At 43.4% G+C, this 23,693-nt stretch overlaps 1 protein-coding gene across 1 annotated transcript; it reads right to left on the bottom strand.

Annotated features, from left to right (window-relative positions):
• Positions 1-491: 491 nt before the first annotated feature.
• Positions 492-18,862, bottom strand: DCLK3 (doublecortin like kinase 3). Its single transcript, XM_063925186.1, has 5 exons — positions 18,685-18,862; positions 13,687-15,476; positions 8,905-9,037; positions 3,818-3,985; positions 492-811 (listed from the first exon to the last, which is right to left on the bottom strand). Exons 1-5 carry the CDS (start codon positions 18,860-18,862, stop codon positions 615-617), a joined length of 2,466 nt encoding a protein of 821 aa, XP_063781256.1. The 3' UTR covers positions 492-614.
• Between the last annotated feature and the right edge of the window lie 4,831 nt (positions 18,863-23,693).

Here is a 23,693-nt window from a genome sequence, read left to right as displayed (position 1 = left end):
TGTATTCCCAGAGAGGTTGTCCAACAATGTGAAGGAGATACTGTATACCATGGACAGTTAATGCACAAGGAGACAATGACTTCAATAGAAATGTATTACTTTTACTAGATATATGACTGTGGATAACCATGGTTTGTGTTTGACTTGTACACTTGAAAATGGACATCTTTCATATGTGGCAATAGTCAGGTGCACGGATCATCTTCTACTCTTTATAGAGTTTCCTAAACAAAATTCTGTGCAAGAATTTCTGAGTGTTTACTGATTGGTTTTCCCTAAACTTTCCATTGAACTTAATAACAAAGTGCATATTTAATTTATACTGTAGCAGATATCCCATAATCACTCTCTAATGAGACAAAGTAGCTTCCTCATAATTATGTAACAACTCCTCCTCTATTTGCGTTTTCAAATATTCGTGTATAATAAACTAATATAATTTGCTACCATTTTTACACATTGCACTAGAAGTAACACACCTCTTACCAATGTTACACAGGATGAAACTTTGTTTATTTCAAAGTTGAATTCAGTAATTGCTTCTTATGTGTGCTATGAATCAGTATATTTCACTGAAGTAAGTGTTGAAGAAAAGATCATATTACACAATAAAACTACAGGTTGCTGAATGAGTTCTCCTTCTGACGTCGGTTCCGGAAATGACGCTCAATATTCATGGTAACTTCTCTCTGCAGATTTCGATCATTCATTTGTCCTTGTGACCTCACCCAGTTGTGCTGCAAAACATACCTGGCAGTAAATCGTTTCCTGGGATTCAGCACCAACAATCTGCTGATCAAATCTTTAGCCTCTGCAATTGAAGAGAAAACCTGCTCTTAGCACTCTTGGAATATCCATTAGCCGACACTGTCATATGTACAGTAGCTATAGAGCAGTGATCAGGGAACTTTTTTACCTTTTACCCCAAAATATATTTAGATATGCCGACATTACCCCCTTGATTTGAAAGGAAGGAAATCATATATTATTGTGCATATATACTGGATATCTCTGTTTATATGGCATTTCTGAGATACTGTATATGTATATATATATATATAATTATTATTAGTATTATTATTATTATTATTAATAAAAAAATATTATTTTTGCCAATTATTTTTGGCAATGAATGGGTTAATCAACACTTTCTCCCCAAAACACCAGAATGAATGTAAGAAAGATGGATGGCGGGAGGACAGGACAGTGCAGGATGGGCGGGCATGAGGGAGCACGGTGTGATGTCAGTACGTCACACCACGGCCAGGAACACAGCACAGGGTGGCCAGGAGCACAGCGCAGGGCAGGCAGGAGGGAGCGCGGTGTGACATCAGCACGTCACATCACGAGCCGGCCAGTGCTGGATGGAGCTGTGTCTCGGCAGCGCGACCGTCCATTACCCCTAGGAATTTCATTTTTACCCCATTTGGGGTAATTTACCCCTGTTTCCTGACCACTGCTATAGAGACATAGAAGCAGAGTGACAGAATACTAACAGGCCAATACTCTACATGTAGGTAGTTACTATTTCTTCTACTATCGCATACTGTACCCTCCAACTCTACCTTTTTGGAAGGTACAGTACCTTTTTTTATGGTCTGTACCGATTTTTGGCTCTCCAAAATTCCATTAAAAGTATAGGAAAATCCCTTTTCGGATTTGTAATGATTTTTATGTGAAAACTGTTGGAGGGTAAGCTATCAATCTTTCTCTCCTATCCGATTTTCTATCTCTTTTGTGTCTAGTACTTTTGAATTCCCCTAACTTCCCTTGACAACACCTCGGAACTGCCACATGCACAAGTGCTCCCAATCACAGAGCGGCTGTAACCAGGACATACCTCGCAACATTCCGCCACATGTGACAAACCTCAATGTTGTTGGGATGTCAGAAGAGTCCCCTAGAATAAGAGTAGTCCCGGCTACATTGGGACAGTTGAGAGATAAGTTCTAAGCACTTCACACTTATTACAAGTTACTATAGCAATAAAAAGTCTCAGCAGGCCAGTGTCCAAATAGGTCAAACCTGCTTATTCCACTTATACACAAGTAGTTGTTATTTATCTATCACCAAGCTTGCTGACATTGCAGACACTGCTGCGGGGATCCCTTGAGGGAAGGTTGTGTAATAACAGCCTCACTCCCTACTGCACACAGTGATGGGTGTGCAGCTGATGTTGCCACCAGTGGCGGCTCCAGAGGAGGGGCTTCAGGTCAGTTCAAATTTAAGATAGGGGAACCAAACCAACTGTCACCAACTACCATTTCAAAATGACTCACTGACAGTTGGTGTGGATCCCCTATTTGAATTTTGAACTAAGCTCCAGCCTCACCTCTGGAGCTGCCCCTGGCCGCCACCTAAAACTAAAGGCAGTAGGAGTAGCACAGTGCACCCTTTTCTGCCTTGCAGGGTGTCTGGAAAGAGGCACAGAGTGCATCCTTAAGACATGTCCGAAACCCATCTTGTGGCTCCAGTGCTCCCCCAACACTTGTCCTGTGAAGTTATGCACACAGGGCCAGAGGGCACATCCCTGCTACAATGCCAAAGTTCTTGGCATCAAGCCCATGAAAAGGGTCTACACCTGTGTTTGTGCCAGTTTGGAGAGGTAGGGCATACTTATGTCCTACAACATCTATAGAAAATGTTATTTTCCCAGGGTGCGGGTAAAATTGTCAGCTAATCACAGGAAACTGAGTGCTAAGAGGTTCCATTATATGGGTGCCTCTGAATTTATGGAAGCCAGGCTTGTGGAGAGCTTCCCCTATCCCTAGACTGAGATTTCTTTCTGTAGTGTATGGATTATTGCCTGGTGTTTACCTCCTTCCTGGCTCCCCTCTCTTCTCACTAGTCATTAGGACCAGAAGGGAGAAGGCAATTTTTTGCGTTTTAAGGTATATACAGAGGATGAGCCTCACTCATTATCTGCATCAAAGCAGTTAGTATCAACATGGACACTATTTGTTTCCTTACACTGATTTAAATGGCTGGAGGAAAGAGATTGCGAAAAGACTGGAACTGAGAAAGGTGTTCTAAGGATATTTTGAAAAACAAATCCTGCAAATTATTGATTACAGATTGTGCTTAAGGTGATCTCTGTACTATGTGTTAATATTTTTTTATTTTCATTTTCACTTTTCTGCTGGCAATTCCTGCCTGATGTGTGCTACCTGTAGTGCCCTGTAGTTTAACAAATAAAGAAGACCATTGCTCTTTGGAAAAAGGCAAGAAAGAAAAAATTGATTATTTCAATTGACTTTAAGACAGTATGTTGTAGTAATGTGATCTAGAAAACATAATCAATACACAAAACCCCCTACAGTATCTTGGAGCAAAATCATCACTGTGTTCAGCTTCAAATGCTACAAGTCAATAACTACAGCTTCATCTTCCACTGCATTTACATTAAAGGATATAACAAAGAGAATGATATATAATCTAGCTATTGCTTTTGTTGTGAGTCAAGGATTTGCAATCTGAAAGTTGTTAAGATGGAAGCTCTAATATATTTATTCCTGTATATTTTTACAGTATATTAATATATTATGGGACATACTACGAACTAGTAATACGGACAGTGTTATAGAGTCAGTGCAAAATATTGCTGAAAACTAATTTTGAGACAGAACACGTTGTTACACATACTGTAGGTGAGGTGCTCCAGTAATACAGTCTTCATGTTCTAAGTTTGGATGCTTGCAATCCATAGCAAATACATTGTACAATCGCAGGTGCGACTATATCGCTGCCACGATGTATGTGCATGTGTGAATGCATTGTGGCAGTGATGACAGTGGCTACATCTGTATTATCCTTTTACCATCAGAGATGTTATCCCAATAGGGTGATGTGAATTCATATTCTCCACACTGTATGGTCTGGAACAGTTCTTCATGACTGCGTTCTGCACTTCGGAAAGGTGGAAATCCACAAAGTAATATATACAAGATAACTCCAGTTGCCCACATATCAACCTCTAGACCGTAGCCTGTAGATTGATAAGAATAATTGGTTATGAAAGAAACTTGTTGTTGTTGTGAAAAGTAACTCTAGTGTGATTGTGTTAATGGTAGGGAATATAGATTGTAAGTTCCACTGTGGCAGGGACTTATGTATATGGCCAAATATTTTCTGTAAAGTGCTGCGGAATATGTGTGTGCTATATAAATTACTGGTAATAATGTATCTGACATTCATACCCAAAAGGTGCACTGACTGCTACCAAAGAATGTCACAATTTAATGGATATGCTGACTCATCAGGTATCCGGATGATAGGTCAACCTACAACATATGGTCGACATGAGGTATTGGGAATTTTTTTCAGCTGTTTCATACTTTGCCATCCACGTGGGCTACAATTGGGAACAGAGACCTGTGCCGAGCGCAGCGGTGCAAGTAAACACGGTACACTAATTGGGGTTCCATGTACTGGAAGCTAAAATTTTACACCAAAAAACCAAGAAAAACTCATGTCGACATTATCAGGTATCAAGCATTTCCATGTCGACCTTTTCATTGTGTTGACCTTTTTCAAATGTCGACCATTTGGTGTCAACCTAGACACTGTTGACCTTTTTCCTGTTGACCTATTATACCATAACCCAGAGGTTCTCAAACTAGGTCCTCGGGGGCCCACACAGTGCATGTTTTGCAGGTCTCCTCACAGAATCGCAAGTGAAATAATTAGCTCCACCTGTGGACCTTTTAAAATGTGTCAGTGAGTAATTAATACACCTGTGCACCTGCTGGGTTACCTACAAAACATGCACTGTGTGGGCTCCCGAGGACCGAGTTTGAGAACCTCTGCCATAACGACTTACTAGACCTCACACAAAAAGTGCAGCATTTGGCAAGCAAGAAAGTTGGATGCTGGCGTTGCCTAACTACTCCCAGTAACTTTGAAATAACCTATTCCCGCATGCACTGGCAGAAATTGACTGGAGGGGCAAACCAGTACTTGTTTAACCTCAGTCATCATCATGCCCTTCCAAACAATGGCCACCAGTGCATGCTGGAAGGTACTTCCACTACAGCCAAAAAAAAAAAAAAAGACCCTCAACAACACTTTTTTAAATAAAGATCCATCAAAATCAGTTTACTGTAGTACAGAAGGTAATTATTATGATGCTGTAGTCTGAAGAGAGAAGAAAACCCCATTCAAGTCAACCTACAGTATCATAAAATATCAAAGCCGACCATTTATTAGTTAGCCACCAGCCAAGTGTACTATTCTAGTTGTAAAATATGTGCCCTGGTCCATTATACTAGAACCAGTGATGCACTCTAGGGGTCCCACACTTTTCAATTACCCTGGTTTCCACAGTGTAGGGTGAGGTGGGAAGAGCGGCAGCACTTTATAGTACAGGGCTGGTGGTCTCTGACAGGGGGTGCATACTGTGTTATTTGTGCCCATTCCGTCCCATAACATACTTTGCTGGCAGCCCTGGAAATGTTTTCCACTGTGACAGAAACATTTTTTGTTATGTTTTAACACTGACACACAGACAATACTGTTTAATAAAGTGAGAATATTTTTTATGTAGTCATCAATACTATTCAATAAGAGTATAGTTATTAGTCTTCATGAATTGAATAGCTTTTCTCACAGTGCTCATAATTTGTTTTGCAATACTGATCAGTTTGACAGAGTTGCAATGAAATCAGTACAATAACTGTCTTCAATAACGCTGTTTTGTTCTAACCTTTACAAACACAATAAACAAATGTATGTTTTAGAATTTTAACATTATTTATTTTAACATGATGAGATAAGATCGTGAGATGAAGCTAAAAATGTACCACATTTTCATATGTGTGAAATTATAATGAACAGAAATTGGATACAGTGAAAAGTATAGGCCGCTTAGAGTTCAACATTTAACTCTGAGCGGGGATGGACTGAGGTTCTTATGCAGCCCTGGCACATGTCAAGGGGGCGCGGTCAAGACATAAGGGGGCATGCCACAATTCAACTGCGACACCCCCCGTCTCTCTGTATGCCGGACAGCTGAAAAGAGCGCTAGGTGGCGGAACTGCTTGAGCAGCCCCGGTCTCTAAGTGTGCCGTGTGTCCAGCCCGGCTCATCAGCACTTCTGGCAATTGACAGAAGTGCCAGATGGCGAGTCCAGCCCTGCCTCCGAGAGTGTACTATTGTGACCAATTTGTATATCCAAAACATACATTATTTATTTTAAATCAATAGAGATGCAGTAATTATTATTACATATTAAAACCTACCAGAGTAATATTTTTCATATATTCCTTGCATCTAGCAGTTCTCAACAGGGGAACAACAAGGGGATATATTTTTATTCAACAACAATGTATTCCTGAGAAAAGCTTGAGGCAAAGAAAAGAGACGTAAAATTGAAATACATTTTTAGAAACTCTATGTACCACCTTTCTCTCAATTTTACTCCTCTTTTCTTTGCGTCACGCTTGTGGGTGGGACTGTTAGAACAATGGTTACACACACTGACAAAGTCACGTTTGACGAAACGCGTTTCAGCGGGACCTACGTAGACACGAACACGGTGACAGGATCCGGAACAGATAACGCTGAGTGCTGCATGGGCGCTGATGGTAACGGGGAATCTAGTGACTACTTAGTGCTGTTTAGCACACAACAGGCCCGGCTCCAGGCCTACTAGCACCCTGGGCAAGAAAATGTCAAAGCGCCCCCCCTCCCCTCAACCCCTATGTGCTCCCAGAAAGGTGGGCGTGGCCTCGCAACTTCATATTATCAAACTATAAATAAATAAATATATTTTCACACCCCCTCTACTCACACAATTAGCAGCCTTACACAGAACAGCCACAGTAGTGTTCCTTACACATAATGTCTCCAGTATAGTGCCAGATACACATAATGTATACAGTAGTGCAGTACCAGATAGACATGACATGCCCCCCAGCAGTGCCAGATACACATGACATGCCCCGCAGCAGTGCCAGTTATACATGACATGCACCCCAGCAGTGCCAGCTACACATGACATGCCCCCCAGCAGTGCCAGCTTCACATGATATGCCCCCCCAGCAGTGCCAGCTACACATGATATGCCCCCCAGCAGTGCCAGCTACACATGATATGCCCCCCAGCAGTGCCAGCTACACATGATAGTGTTCACACTACATTGTGTTCGCATTACACCACACAGTAGTGCAGCTAATACACATTGCACCAGGTAGAACCTCCTATACACACTGCGACAGGTAGAGCACATTATACACATTGCGCCAGGCAGAGCATGTTATACACTTTGCGCCAGGCAGAGCACGTTATACACTTTGCGCCAGGCAGAGCACGTTATACACTTTGCGCCAGGCAGAGCATGTTATACACTTTGCGCCAGGTAGAACACTGAGACACATTGCATAGCCACAGGCGCATAGCGGGAACACTACATGATATGCCCCGCAGCAGTGCCAGCTACACATGATATGCTCCCCAGCAGTGCCAGCTACACATGATATGCCCCCCAGCAGTGTCAGACACACATTATATGCCCCCCAGCAGTGTCAGATACACATGTCCCCACAGTGCCAGATACATATATGCCCCCATAGTGCCAGATACATATATGCCCCCACAGTGTCAGATACATAAATGCCCCCACAATGCCACATACATATATGCCCCCACAGTGCCACATACATAAATGCCCCCACAGTGCCACATACATAAATGTTCCCACAGTGCCACATACATAAATGCCCCCACAGTGCCACATACATAAATGTTCCCACAGTGCCACATACATAAATGTTCCCACAGTGCCAGATATGCCCCCAGAGTACCTGCTCTGCCGGCGATGAGGGAGGGTTAGTGCTGCTGTAGGTGGTCCTATGTTAAAGTGATCTGTGAGCACTGTGCAGCGCCGGCGTCTGATGCGCACAGATCACTTTAGCATAGGACCGCCTACAGCACTCCCCCTAACAGACAGGAGGCGGGCCGGGATGGACAGCTGCTGCATGCTACAGGACAGGGCCGGCTCCAGGCTCCAACATGACGGTGCCAGCATGCGGCACCCATTAAGGGTGGCGCCCTGCGCGGGAGCTCGAGTCGAACATACCTAGAGACAGCCCTGGCACACAACATGCGCTTTATGTTTTATTGCATAATATCACAATTACTTTTGTGAGTTTTTTTCAATTCTTGGAAGTAAAACATTTGAATATGTTGACTGTCGGGATCCCAGCAGCCAAAATACTGATGCCAAAAACCCGACACCCATTGGAATCCCGACGCCGGAGCTCCAAACGGAGCAGTAGATGACGCCAGAATCCCGACAGCCGGCATCCTGACCATTAGACCAGCCGGCGGGTTAGGGCGCCGCCCTGGCGTTAGGGTTAGGCTGCACTGAGGGTTTAGAGTTATGCTGCAGGGAGGGAGGGTTAGGCACCCACGGGGGAGGTTAGGGTTAGGCTGCAGGGGAGTGGGGGGGAATTAGGTTTAGGCAGTGGGGGGTGGTTAGGTTCAGGCACTAAAGGGGGAGATTAGGCTTGGGCTACAGGACCAGAGGGTTAGGGATAGGGGGTAAAGGAGAGGGAGAAATACCAGTCGGAATTTTGAGCATCGAGATCACGGCATCAGTATGATGAACGCTGGGATCCCGTGCGCCGGTCATCCATACTGAATCCCCCCAGACATTCTGGGAGAGTAATCAAGTTAGATGAAAGTGTTTTTAAAGCATAATTTAAAAATTGTAAAAAACATTATGGGGTTTATTTACCAAACAGCGATTTTACAAAATGCCAATTTTGCTGTGTTTTAACACAAGTGCACCATTACTGTATGTCCAGAGGAAACAAGTTTATATGCAAATTAGAATCGCTTATTTATTTTTTTATAGTATTAGTAATAATGAAAATACAGAAGAAAACAGTTAAGAGGCAAAAGTACCTTTTTCTGATAGTATCTCAGGGGCCACATATGTTGGAGTTCCACAAACGGTGAACATTGGTTCTGTGGCATACACCGCAAGTCCAAAGTCAGCTAGCTTCAAAATGGAAGATCTATCAGCATTTTGTTGCACCTAAAAATAAAGAAAAGAAAAATGTCTGAAAATTTTCAGAAAAGGCCTTCAAAGAATTTATGATGTAGGGTGGATGAATATGATAAAGAGCGTCATACTGACAATAATCTTACAATGATTCTTTAATAAATACATAACTGTTTAAGGGGCCCATTTATCAAACAGTATTTGTGGCTATTTCCCTGAAAACACCTGTTTTTGTGGGCTATCCGCAAATATTAAGCATCCCTGGAATGTATGAAGGAGGGATGGCAGCAGCTATCTCCAATACCTGCTGCAAGCCCTCCACTGCCTCCTGCAGCCGCATCCCCCATAGGTTTCTATGGGGGATGCAATGCTGCCAGATTTCCCAATATCGGGAATGCGAAGCATTCCTGACATTGACCCCCGCAGCTACCGCAATCTTTTCATTGCGGTAGCCCATTGTAGCCAATAAGCTACACTTCAGGGGATGTAGTTCCGGCAGAGTTCCCGAGGAACCCTCCGCCGTAAATGGCCATTGTGTATGGCGGTTACCCTGACTGCGCACGTGCAGCAGCTCCGGCACCACACTCGGCGCATCGCAGGGATGCATCCCAGTCTGCACTAGGCAATACATACACACAGTATGATCGCATTCTGCAATGCGATCTGGGTGTGATATTAGCACCCAGGATTGCTTTGCAAATGTGATCATTGATAAATGGGCCCCTATAAGTGGTGCGTGCACTGGTGTAATTATGGTTTATCCCACTATTTAACTTATAGACTCAAAGATAAAGGTTTTCAGAGTTTTAATTTATGGTATCCCAGAGGAAACCTCACATTATTGGTGCATTGTCTTCCCGATGATATGTGTACATCTCAGATTGGATGAGATATGGCATGGCGTATGTACAGATCTCATTCTGTGACCATTTGAGGGCGTTGAAGGGGGCAACGATGGGGACAGTTTTGTAGGAGCATAGCTGTTTGTAGATAATTTGACTCCAGTCCGAACACTAAAAAAATGCTCCCCCCCATATAGATACTGTATTAAAAAAAAAATAACATTTAACAAAATTAACAAAAGGGGGCATGGTCTTGTTGTAATGGGTGTGGCTTTGCTGCAATGAGTGTGGCCTTGCCTGAAAAGGCTACCTTTCATTGACATACAGTAGTGTCCCTCACACCATATTATGTCCCACACAGTAATGCCCCTTGCACCATATTAATCCACCACAGTAATTCCCCTGACACCATATTATGCCCCACACAGTTATGCCCTTGTTACCATATTGAGCACCCACAGTTATGCTTCTGTCACTATATTATGCCACATCACCATATTATGCCCCTACTGTAATATAGTATGTCACAGCACCTGCTCATTGTCAACAGGCTCTGCTTGTTGTCAGGGGATCCCCCCAGCCCTTGGCGCCAGTCTCTGCAGTCCCAGTGGGGACCGCTGTTCGCGCCTGCCTCCAGTTCAAGATATAGAAAATTACTTTCTCAAAACGGCTGCCACCTCCTATAGCATCCTTAATAACTGTCTCGTATGAGGAGGTGGCCATTTTGGAAGGGACATTTTTAATAGTATTCCAGACAGAATACTGTAACATGCAGTTGCTGTGGCACCCCATGCGTTCGCATGGCTTGTTCGGCTCTAGAAACGGCACTATGTAGGAGTGCTGAGGCCAGGGTCATCTTCTTTTGATGCAGATTCACTGGCTTCAGCAGTGGAGATGAGGCAGCCATTCTGAGTAACTTTAGCGTTACTCAGATGAATGATGTTTGGGCTTCATCTTCAGACCCTGAACTAGGCTCTGAAATGCTGACAGTGGGTCTCTTTTGCCTTCATGTGCATCCTGCAGCATTAGCATATTTACGCACAGCTGCTGCGTCTGAAGACACAGCTGTTGTGCTTTTAGTGTACAACTCTAAATCAGATCCAAAAAGGAGCATGATAACAACACAGTGGAAACAGTGACACATGCTTCGGTGGTAAACCCAGCACTATGAAACACTAGGCTTCCCCCAGGTCCCCTCCCCTATAACACAATTAAAAGGCACCATGATGATTTACCTTCAGCTGGTCTAATGTGCCAACTGGTGATAGGACAGTGTCCTCAGATTGGTAATGTCCTATCTACAGGGGCAGGATGCCATACATTTCTCCTGGAGTTTGGAACCCTGCAGGCTTTTTTTAACACACTTTTTTTCTTATCTATTTATATTTTAATGAAGTAACCTGAAGCTAAATGGGGCAGGTCCTGATCTTTTAGTTTCCCCCGGCTCCAACACAAGTTTAATTCCTTCTACCTGGATAATTCCAGTACTGACCCATCATTCCTCCTCCTGCAGTGTTGATGTGACATACTGGAATGTTAACAGATATTGGAAAGTTCCAAAAGTCATATGATTCTTATCAGTGAGTGGGGGAGATAATGGCCCCAAAACCAGTTAAACCAGTTCTGGCAGACCCTGCCACATGGAGTGGGGTTTTAGGACAAGGAACAAAAGACAGGCTACAGTGGAGTGTGAGCTGAGAACTGGGATGGAAGGCACAGTCTAAGTGACCAGGGATGAGAGCCCATGCTAGTGCTGTGGGACAGGCATGGCATCCCACAGCCCATGGCATTATGGAGAGAAGAGCAGCGTGTGGGTTTTGCTATGAAGAGAGGGAGAGCCCATATCTGCAGTGTAACAGGAGAGCCAGCAGCTTCAGTGAGAGATGAAGAGTGCAGTGTGAGAGCCACAGTATGCAGAGTACAGTGGAAGGAACTAGGTACAAAGGGGATCCCTACCTTCAGGGGTACCCAAGATGAAGGACGGTAGGTGTGAGTCTTCGGGAGAGGACTACCTGGGTGAGTGATAGGAAACCATGTGTGGCAGAAGACCCCCAGTGATGAGTCCATGAGAGATCCCATTTATATAGACGGCAGATACCCCCAAGCAAATCGGGGGAGAACGCACCAAAATGAATCTCAGTTTGCGGCTGCCGCACTACTGATTCCCGGAGACTGCGCTGGTATGTAATGTAATGCTGTCCCATCATTGTTTATGCTGTTATTGCCATTGAAGCAAATGGAAGGAACTGCTAACCTGATGTAACCCATATGAATATTGTGCTGGAGAGAGGAGAACAAGAAATGACATGTGATTGTCATGATAACCCGGTCTGAACTGTGAATAAACTGTGATGAGATGGCCTGGCGTCCAAGGCTTTAAAATCACTGACGAAGCCTGCAGGCTTTTTTTAACACACATTTTTTCTTATCTATTTATATTTTAATGAAGTAACCTGACGCTAGATGGGGCAGGTCCTTATCTTTTTGTTTCCCCTGGCTCCAACACAAGTCTAATTCCTGCTACCTGGATAATTCCAGTACTGATCCATCATTCCTCCTCCTGCAGTGTTGAGGTACTCCTGTAGTTGTCCCTAAAGAGAGATAGCTTCGATAGGCTTTGCCTCAAAGTGGCTAATGTCTGTCTGCAGCTCTGGCCAACACAGTCATTTTGATAGGTAAGTATAATTATTTGGTTGCAGGGTGTTAACTGCATACCCTGCAACCATTATATATAACCAATGGACCTAACACCCGGAAAGTCTAAATAGGTTGATTTGGACTTTAACAAGTCCCCTCAAAGTAATATATGACCCTCTGTGATCTTAGTCCTACCTTTACCATCTCCACTTCCCACTCGTCCAATGTGATATATGATCAATACATTTACACAGCCTGTTGCTCCCTAAACAGATGATCTGGGCACTCAGGGGCAGATTTATTAAGCCTGGTGAAGTGATAAAGTGGAAGGTGATAATGCACCAGCCAGTCAGCTCCTAACTATCATTTTTCAAACCCAGCCTGTAACATGGAAGTTAGCAGCTGATTGGCTAGTGCGTTATCACCTTCCACTTTATCACTTCACCAGGATTTATAAATCTGCCTCTCAGCTCCTTCCTGATATTGGCAGCCCTGCCCCGCTAGAATATTATCCTGCCATAGACACCTATGGCAGCGCTAAGTGACCCAGTAGTTACTAAGGACAGAGGTCACATCCTATTGGGTGTCTACTCCAGAGCCAGCCTCCTTACCTGTAGCTGCCCTCACCTGCCTTTCCACAGTGTAGAACAGGAAGTGAATTCTGCCTCTTTCACTGGTTGTCAATAAAGTCTGTTTAAAAAAAATAAATCTCTTCTGCAGCTGCACGGGACGGTAGAGAGGGTGAGTCCACACTCTCTGAAGTCATCACGGGGGGGACACACACTTAATGCTCACTCTCCTCGGTGGGAGATATTTTAGTTACCATAATGAAAATTGGAAGAGGAGTCTATTTTAGTACCTGGACCCCTTTTAGTGTGTCTACACAGATGAACTAGAAAACATGAACTGTTTGGGCTCCTGATGAACGGGTTTGAGAACCACCTCTATACTGTAGGTCAATGCTGAATACTGACATTAACTTCGCCACCCCTGATGTGCAACCTGATGATGAGAACATGCAAAGAATCCAGCTTATGATGGCTATGTCAACCGTCATGGGTGTAGTCACATCAAGTCTACATATACCATCTGCCAACATGTACCAAATAGTACTATGTTTCAGAGAACATTGCTACATTCGTTTATACAAAATACTTTTTCTGCTCTTACACAAAACATAACACTCATAATAACAGCACTCACCAGCAGATTCTCAGGCTTAATGTCCCTGTGGACAATATTCTTTTTGTGGATATATTCCAGAGCCTCACACAGGTTTGTCAACATATGGGCAGCATTGTGTTCAGTAAATTTAACTCTTTCAGTGATGGCATCAAACAGGTCCCCACCTTTTATGTATTCCAATATTAAGTAAATCTCATTGTCAGTCTCAAAATCATCAAAAAGTTTTACTATATTAGGATGTGAGAGCATTTTAATTATCCTAACTTCATTTTCAATAATATCTTCTTTTCCTATTAGCTTGGCCTTATCAATAATCTTCATGGCATATTCTTCATTCGATGTCCGGAGTCTACATGCCTTCACAACTGCAAAGTTTCCATCTCCAATAGTTTGACCAATCTCATAATACTTTTCTATATCCATTGTGTTTTTAATATAATATGGCCTATTAATGCTGAAAATTTCCTTTGCGTCGCCCATTCTTGGTGGCTGCTCTTCAACTTTTTGTGCTCGTGAGTCAATAATTTGCATGACATCTTTTTTACTGTTGGAATCATTGTCAAAGACAGTTTTGTCTCCTTTTATTTGCACATTTTCTTTTGTGTCTTCCAGGAAATTCTCAATGAGCCTACTACGGAGCTTTCTAGCTGAGTAATTGGTATGCTCATCACTGCATTGTTTTCTCTCGTTGTGACATTTACTGTTAACAAGCGCTTTCCTTTGGTTGCTGTCACTCTGACTTTGTAGTCTGGAATGTGACCATTGTGAGTTCTCACACAGATCCAAGCTGCTGTCTGCTTTTTCCTCTACCTCACTGCAATCCCTACTGAATTCCTTACACCTACTATGGCAGGTTATACATTTCGGTTTGGAGTTCTCTGGCTTACACTTATTCATTGGTAGCTTCCTACACCTCCCAATCAAAGCAGCATCTTCTAATAATGTATCATTTTCAAGGTCCCTGTTATGTCTGTGCTTAAATTTATATTCCCTACAGTGCTCACATTTCATAGCATAATCCAAGCTTGTGGTCAACATTTTACTTGGTTTGCTATGGCAAATTTCAAGTTTCTTCATTATTCCAGGTAACTGTTTTTGTTCGCTCTTAAATTTTTCATGTTTTTTTGTTCTCCTGGTCTCTTCAGTCCTATTTTTGGTATAACTTTTACCATCACTTTTGTTTTCTAATCTTTGAGACATGGTCTCGTCATAATTGTTGGTTATGTCTGTGTCTTTATAGCCAATATCTATATTTAGCCCCTTATTGTTCAGTTTGTACTTGAGTTTTTCATAATGATCCTTGTTCTGTCTCAGAGGTCTATCAGGATAGAGTTCATTTAACACAATTTCAATGTTCTTCAGTGTCAGTTGTTCTCTACCCAGTGCTATGAAAACATCGTCCCCACGGAAGAAATCAGACATGCTACGTATTTCCTTGCCTTTGAGGTTATACAGCTTCCTCACACGATCATTTTTCCACCTTGGAAATCCCAGTGCTTCCGATATATCTGCAACAAGCTGTTCAAAGGTCTGGACAGCCCTCCGGTTAAGAAGTAAAGTGATTTTTTTTACAGGGTGGCTTCCGGGCTTAACCACAGTCAGAATTCTTGGTTTTACCGGGCTGTTCTCAGAATGTATTGTGTGAAACCCATTTCTTGATTGGAAATATGGAGAAGTATAGCTGTTTATGCCTTGAAAAGGTTTGCCAAATCCTCTGGGGGCTATAGGTGGACATGTCACCTGGTGTCTCATGTCTGTGGACCGTACATGTATATTGTTACTTAGTTGACCATAAAGTGATTGTTGCCCTGAAACAATAGAACAAATTGTTAAAATTAATTCATAGCATTTTTCCACTACCAAACTAACTATTGCATATCTACTGATGATGCCTTCCAAAGATGCTTAGTTTAAGATTGATCTGATTTTGTACTACTATAAAGCACAGATCATTACATTTACAGATTAACCTCTGATTGATATATTACATTATTAGAATGTTTTCATTTTAGTAAACTTTTTTAGCTTGAACAGTAACCCCCTCTACAATATTGACACTTTAAAAGTACAGTTGAGAAAACTAAGGGAGAATTTAATTGTTTTGTGGGTGCCCAAACGTAATAAGTGCCCACTTGAGCAATTTAATTGTGACCCCCACCACCACCACCAACCCCCCCACCCCCACCCTGTCTGACGCGAGTGTGCGGCCATTAGTACCGCTAAACCCGTCTAAAGTGCTGTTTGGGTGTCCAAAGTGACAATTTATCACACATTTTGGCTCAAAACTCAGGAAGCTGTGAGCTGTAATGTGTCCCTTTACAGCTATTCGTGTCTGAATGGAGCAAGAATTGAATTTCTCCATTCACCTCCAAAGAATTTTGAGCACAGCAATGAAAGTGTTTTTTAGATATCTTATAGTAGCTACTTACAATCATTCCCTAAATATCGTTACCGACCCTCGCTGTTGAGCAGGCAGCACAATCTGGACTGTCGTCCAAGAGCAGCCTGTATGGCTCGGCCGCTGCGTGACGTCACTGAATGATATGAACTTCATATCACTCAATGTGTATGGCCGGCCGCCTGCCGCCTGGCCGGGAGAGGGAAACACTAGGCAACGTCGCTCATAGAGCACATCGCCTTGTGTGTACCCACCTTTACACTGAAAGGTATTTTGTGCAGAGCCATCTTTACCTTCTGCTTTATGTTTGCTAGGGAGGGGCCTTAGACTGCACACCTATAGCTGCCAGTAATGTGAGGTGCTACCTACTGAGACTTGTAGTTCTACAGAAGAAAAGGGGGGGGGGGTTGTAGGTGCACTGTCTCTAGCATTACTGATATCATACAGCTTAGCATATAATAAATAGTGGAGTTTAGTTATGAATTGATCAATGCATGAAGCTGCAGCCCCGCGGCAAGGGACTCCACTCTGCTGCAGTACCTAACACTATAGGGGTTCAAACCTAGGGTCCCGTGCCCTAGGTTTGAACCCCTATAGTGTTAGGTACTGCAGCAGAGTGGAGTCCCTTGCCGCGGGGCTGCAGCTTCATGTATTGATCAATTCATAACTAAACTCCACTATTTATTATATGCTAAGCTGTATGATATCAGTAATGCTAGAGACAGTGCACCTACAACACCCCCCCTTTTCTTCTGTAGAACTACAAGTCTCAGTAGGTAGCACCTCACATTACTGGCAGCTATAGGTGTGCAGTCTAAGGCCCCTCCCTAGCAAACTAAAAGTGTTTTGTATAGACACACCTGAAGGAGTGAGACACCTTCATTCTTAGACTTGCACCCACCCGCACCTGACCCTCATTTATTTTAACTAGGGTACCTAGCATGACTGCACTTGTGAATATGGCAAAATTCTAGATAAGTCCAATTATTCAGAACAATAGGTCAGAAATGGGGTGGCTCCTGGGGTACGGGGCCTCCTGGACTGCCGTGGCTGGGCGACAACAGGGCATCGCAGCATTACATTTAATTTGGCACTTTCACCGTTTGTTTATTATACATGTTACACATTTTTTTCACTTATATTAATTCACCCCATAACACCCTTTTTTTTTTCTCACCTATCCCTTAATCCTTCTCACTACACATAATTATTCCCTGCGATGCCCTGGGGTTGCTTGGCTGTGGTTTTTTGTGGGGTCCCGTGCCCTAGGTTTGAACCCCTATAGTGTTAGGTACTGCAGCAGAGTGGAGTCCCTTGCCGCGGGGCTGCACTTTCTGCTTTATGTCATTGCATGTCATAAACTTGATTTACTGTACATCATTACAGAATTATTACCAGTTATTTATATTTATTTATTACCAGTTATTTATATAGCGCACACATATTCCGCAGCGCTTTTACATAAAATATTTTGGCCATTCACATCAGTCCCTGCCCCAGTGGAGCTATTCCCTCCCACATGTACACACACATTCATGTTAGGGTTAATTTTGTTGCAAGCCAATTGACATACCAGTATATTTTTGGATTGTGGGAGGAAACCGGAGTACCCAGAGGAAACCCACGCAAGCACGGGGAAAATATACAAACTCCACACAGTTATGGACATGGTGGGAATCGAACCCATGACCAAAGTGTTGCAAGGCAGTAATGCTAACCATTACACCGTCCGTGCTGCCCAAGTCTTAAGCATAAAAATGATAAATTGCTATTGATTCCCTCAAAGTGCAGCACATAATATGGTGGCATTTTAACACATCATAATAATAATAATAATAATAATAATAATAATGATACTGGGAGAAACCAAAGAAACGCTAATCTTTTCCGAATTCAGCCCACTGGTCTTATGTTACACCTGTAAAAAAAAAATACATTAATTCTTATATACGACAACAACAAAAAAAGCCCTACATGTACTTGGGGAAAAAAACTTTCTAGTTTAGGTCAATTTACACATAAAACAAGTTATTTTACATAAAACTGTCAGATTATCAAATTGTGGAAATTAGTCAGGGAGCAAACCCTCAGGATTTGGAGTGATATAGGAGGTATTTATTTATCTATCCATGCATGTTTGTTCTCTTGAGTAACAGGTTTTTATTAAGCAAATGATTATTTAGCAACTGCATACAAGTAAAAATATCTTAGTCCAGACTATAGAAACAGGTCACACAGTAGCTAACAATAACTACCTGGTGAGCATGTAATTCAATTGAGAAAGCTATCATTAAAGATGCATCTATCTGGAAAGCGGATATTCTACAGTTGTCTCAAGGTGACTGGGAAGAGGCAGCTAGGACTTAATAAAGCATAGTCTTAGTTCACAAACAAACTATTATAGTCTATGGATTATAAATATCTCTGTGGCATTCAAAAGGTTTTTGTGTGTTTTCATGAAGAAAAAAATTAGTTACTGCCACATTTTATCAAGAAAATAGTGCCAGTGTAGCTGAGCAATACTGGCTGAGTAATACAACTTCTCCAGGGTATGTAGCCTGCTGCATGTATACGCTGGAACAGTAATTCAAATCATTTATGCTGGCCGTATACTATACAATTATCTGGCAGATCATCTGCCAGATCTGGTTGGTTGTAATGAAAACCTGGTAATGGATGAAAGCAAATTACTTTCAACCATTTGCTTCCAAACACTGGAAATGGACAAAACCTGTCGTTCAGACTAGTTTTCGATTGCAAAAGTGGGGCTGCTTCAATGCTGATGGCAGCAGTCATTGTAGCCTGTAGGTTACACTCTGCAGCAATGGGCTTCACGCATGTGCAGTCATCAGACCATGCATGCATAATAGTGCTGCCGGCTCCCGAAGAAATGAGAACATTAGCGATGACTTCACTTTGAGCGATATAGTTTAAAGTATCACCCAGTGCGAACTCTACTACCGATTAACAATGTGTGCCACTGCGCATCGTTATCAGCCCGCTCCGTTGTCTGTGTATGCAGGTCAATTTGGAATTATCGTCCAAAACTGGATGTTCAGGCCAGCTGCATTGAATGATATCAGTCGCGATATCATTCAGTGTGTACTCACTATATTGGCTGCCCGGGAGGGTAGGGGAAACACTAGGCGATATCGTTCATGGAACAAATCATCTTGTGTGTATCCACCATTACCAAGCGACCTCAACGATAAACATTATGTAATTGAGTAGAGCGTCGCAGGAGCATGCAAGCTGAAAATGCCTCACGTAGTGACTGGTAATGTAGACCATAGTAAATCTTGCCATAACTGCTAATTGAATTGGCCCCTGTGTGTTTATCAGCTATATCCCTTCCATTTATAGGGTGAGATTAAGGGCAAAATGGAGTGACACTGTTAAAGGTGGAGAGAGAGATAGACGTACATCAGTACATCAGTACAGTACAGACGTACATCAGTGATGCAAGTAAAAAAAAAAATCTTAGTGGTACAGTGTGCCAAACATGGGTGTGGCCACATGCCATATGGGGCTTGATCAATAAAAATTGGGGCTTGACCAATGTGTATCTGGGGGGCCAGATACACATATGACCCCAATAGCACAGTGCCAGATACACACATGCTCCCAACAGTGGCAGATACACATATGCCCCCAATAGTGGAGTGCCAGATACACATATGCACCCCCCCAGTGCAAGGTAGACATATGGCCCCAGTGCCACATATGCCCCCATAGTGCCAGATATGTCCCCACAGTGCCAGATACACATATGCCTCCCAAGCAAGGTACTCCTATGCTCCCAGTGCCACATATGCCCCCACAGTGCCAGATATGTCCCCACATTGCCAGATACACATATGCCCCACCCAGTGGAAGGTACACATATGCCCCCAGTGCCACATATGCCCCCATAGTGCCAGATATGCCCCCACAATACCAGATACCCATATGCCCCCCCCCCAGTGCAAGGTACACATATGCCCCCAGTGCCACATATGCCCCCATAGTACCAGATATATGTCCCCACATTGCCAGATATAGCCCCCAACCCCTGCTGCTCACTGCTGTGTGAGGGGAGGAGAGCACAGACCGTGCCTCTCCTGCCCGTCAGTGCTCATCAAGCCTCTAGCAGCGGCGTGTCTCTCAAATGAGGCACCGGTTCATGAGTCAATCAGAGCTCGCAGACCAGCAGCCAATCAGGAGCCGCAGCTGCCGGTCTGCGAGCTCTGTTTGGCTCATAAACTGGCGCCTCATTTGAGAGACACGCCGCAGCCGTATACCAGATTAGCACTAAGGGACACAGAAGAGGTGTGCGCTGGCCGCTCTCCTTCCCACATATACAGCACGGCAGCGGCTGCAAGCATGGCGGTCTGGCCGGCCGTACTGCATCCAGGCTGGCAATTTCTTACCGGTACACAGTACCGCCCCGCACAGCCATACTTGCAATACTGACTATTATGTAAGTTACTGCAGGGATAGAAAATCAGTTATTACTAGTGATGTGCACCGGAAATTTTTCGGGTTTTGTGTTTTGGTTTTGGATTCGGTTCCGTGGCCGTGTTTTGGATTCGGACGCGTTTTGCCAAAACCTCCCTGAAATTTTTTGTCGGATTCGGGTGTGTTTTGGATTCGAGTGTTTTTTTTACAAAAAACCCTCAAAAACAGCTTAAATCATAGAATGTGGGGGTCATTTTGATCCCATAGTATTATTAACCTCAATAACCATAATTTCCACTCATTTTCAGTCTATTCTGAACACCTCACACCTCACAATATTATTTTTAGTCCTAAAATTTGCACCAAGGTCGCTGGATGACTAAGCTAAGCGACCCAAGTGGCCGACACAAACACCTGGCCCATCTAGGAGTGGCACTGCAGTGTCAGACAGGATGGCACTTAAAAAAAATAGTCCCCAAACAACACATGATGCAAAGAAAAAAAGAGGCGCAAAGAGGTAGCTGTGTGACTAAGCTAAGCGACACAAGTGGCCGACACAAACACCTGGCCCATCTAGGAGTGGCACTGCAGTGTCAGACAGGATGGCACTTCAAAAAAATAGTCCCCAAACAGCACATGATGCAAAGAAAAAAAGAGGAGTAATGAGGTAGCTGTGTGACTAAGCTAAGCGACATAAGTGGCCGACACAAACACTTGGTGGCTTGCTGTGCTTGCCGCAGGTTCTGTTTCCATCCTATGGGTGTCGTAGATACCCACGAATTGGAATAGTCCCTGTCAGTCAGCATGCCGACTATCGGGCTGTTAATTGGTCGGGATCCCATTCCATCTGCCCAATTGGCTTGCTATTGCGGGTTGCCCAGATATTGCGCATATTGTATTTGCGCATCCAATCCAAAAATATCAATCAGACATGCCGGATCATTCAGTATAACCATCCGATGTGATATTTTGAAATGTAAAGTCGGCCACATCCTGCAGTGTATGCACTGCTGTGGTCGACCAACCGGCTGACTTTTCCCTGTTCCTTTATGGGGAGGAACGGGAAAATGTCTTTTCCCCGGGGAAGAAACACAGATATTGTATGGCCATACCCTGTGAGAGTGTGTCAGGCTGTCAGATAAAATGTCTGACAGGCATTTTTTTCTGATTGTGTATGCCCAGTTTAACAGTACTTTTTCCACTTTGTCATCCAGTCTTGATATAGTAAACACACTAATACATTTAATTTGCAGGTAATTTAGGGTGAAATAAGTCTGCTTCACCGGTTTGAACTACACCTGTATGGTTCCAGGGACCTGAGGGCTGTCCAGCAATTTCGTTATGTATTATTAAAGAAATATCCTTTTACTTATTGGTTATTTCCTCTCTTTTCCTCCCCTCTTTTCCCTTTCTCACGTTTTGTTTTTTTGTGGATTTGGGCACTTTATGATCACTTACACCATTTTTTTCAGTGTCAGAACACAACCATACACACTAATCAATCCTCCAACGTAGATTTATGATTAATGTAATATTCATAATTATTAATATTTCACTAGCAATTTTTTAAGAGTCATTAAGTATATCCACAAGTGTTCTACAAGATTTCCAATGCACTTATCACCAGTTATTATTTACTTTTTCACTAAGTCATTACCAAGATTAATCTCACTATTTCTTTTAAAAAAACTTCTTATATCTATTCAATGGAATAATTACAATATACATATATTTTTTTATTATTATATTTTTTTGCTTAATGAAACTATTATAAATACTAATAGGACTATAATGATTAGTGGTAATTATACAGTACAAGAACAGTATAATGATGTCCATAGGATTAAAGAATTATACATTTAGAATTATGTCCATCATTAGTGTTTATTTCTTATAACTCTCTTTAGTTATAATTATACTGACAGAGATATTTCAGCAAGCGGATCGGTAATCTTTAGGAATGCCTGAGATAAATGTATATACTGAATGGGAGCCGTGGTCATGTGACCCAGAGCTCGGATTTTAGACCCGTACCTTTTGCCTAGTTAAACTACAGATTAGGGGAATATATTAAAAGAGGGGACATTTGGAGGGAGATTCTTTAGGAGCAACCCCTCTGCATAGCTGAACATTGCTCGAATAGCTGAGTTAATTCGTCGTGCATCGGCACTCGATTACCCCGGACTAGCAGTAATAGGCTCAGTGACGCATATTACTTGCTCTGCGCATGCGCCACTGAGTCCCCAGCCCCATGAAACTCCCGTCAATCAAGGGAGTGAGGCGGGACAAACATGACGCGATGGCGGCGGATAGGCAGTCCCGCACGAGTAGCGGATGTGATTGGCCACCGCGCTATTAGAGTGGGCTTAAAAAGCGGACCCGGAAGGCAATCGGCTTGCCTGTGACGAAGCTAAATAGCAAAACGCTGCGTTAGCTTGTCACAGCATATGTGAAAATTATGCACTCCATGTTGTTATAATTTTGTTATAATCATGTCAAAATACTTTATTATCAATCATCTATAGGTGGATTAATTCATAATTAATACATCTAAATTATCACTTGTGTATGTATTTGGATATATCCACAAGAGGCTCGGCAGTGGGCGTTAGCACCTATTAATGTATTATATACATAAAACTGATGTGTCCAGCTGATTTGTCTAACTGTGAGGCCTAGAGACAGAGGCAGAACTCTGGGAGGCAACGGAGTCATCTGCCGCCGGGCTCCTGCTCTGAAGGGGGCACCTCTTCTCCCATTCTGTGACACCAGTGAATTAAGTTAATTGATAGCTGCTCAGTGGCGTAACTACTGCCCCCGCAGTCCTCGAGGTGGCTTGGGGGCGAGGGGCTGCGGTGGCGCCACTGACTTTGCACAGATTGACATGCGGACGAGCGTCCGCATGTCAATCTGCGGTCTCCTCTTCCTCCTTCCCTCCGCTGCTGCCTCCTGTGTTGGAGGGACACGGAGCGCACATCACGCGCCCCCCTGTGTCCCTCCTGGCTCTCCCCCGGCCGGTCTAATAAGGAAGTGCCGTTCGTGAGCTCTGATTAGCTCACGAACCGGCACTTCCTTTATTAGACCGGCCGGGGGAGAGCCAGGAGGGACACTGGAGAGGCGCGCTATGCGCTCCGTGTCCCTCCAACACAAGGGAGGGGGGGAAGCAGGCACTGGGGGGGCATATACCTGG

The sequence above is a fragment of the Pseudophryne corroboree genome, chromosome 5 (genome assembly GCF_028390025.1).
Source record: "Pseudophryne corroboree isolate aPseCor3 chromosome 5, aPseCor3.hap2, whole genome shotgun sequence".
NCBI lineage: Eukaryota > Metazoa > Chordata > Amphibia > Anura > Myobatrachidae > Pseudophryne > Pseudophryne corroboree.
Note: the sequence above shows the minus strand (reverse complement) of the source record. Positions and strands in the feature narration are given on the sequence as shown.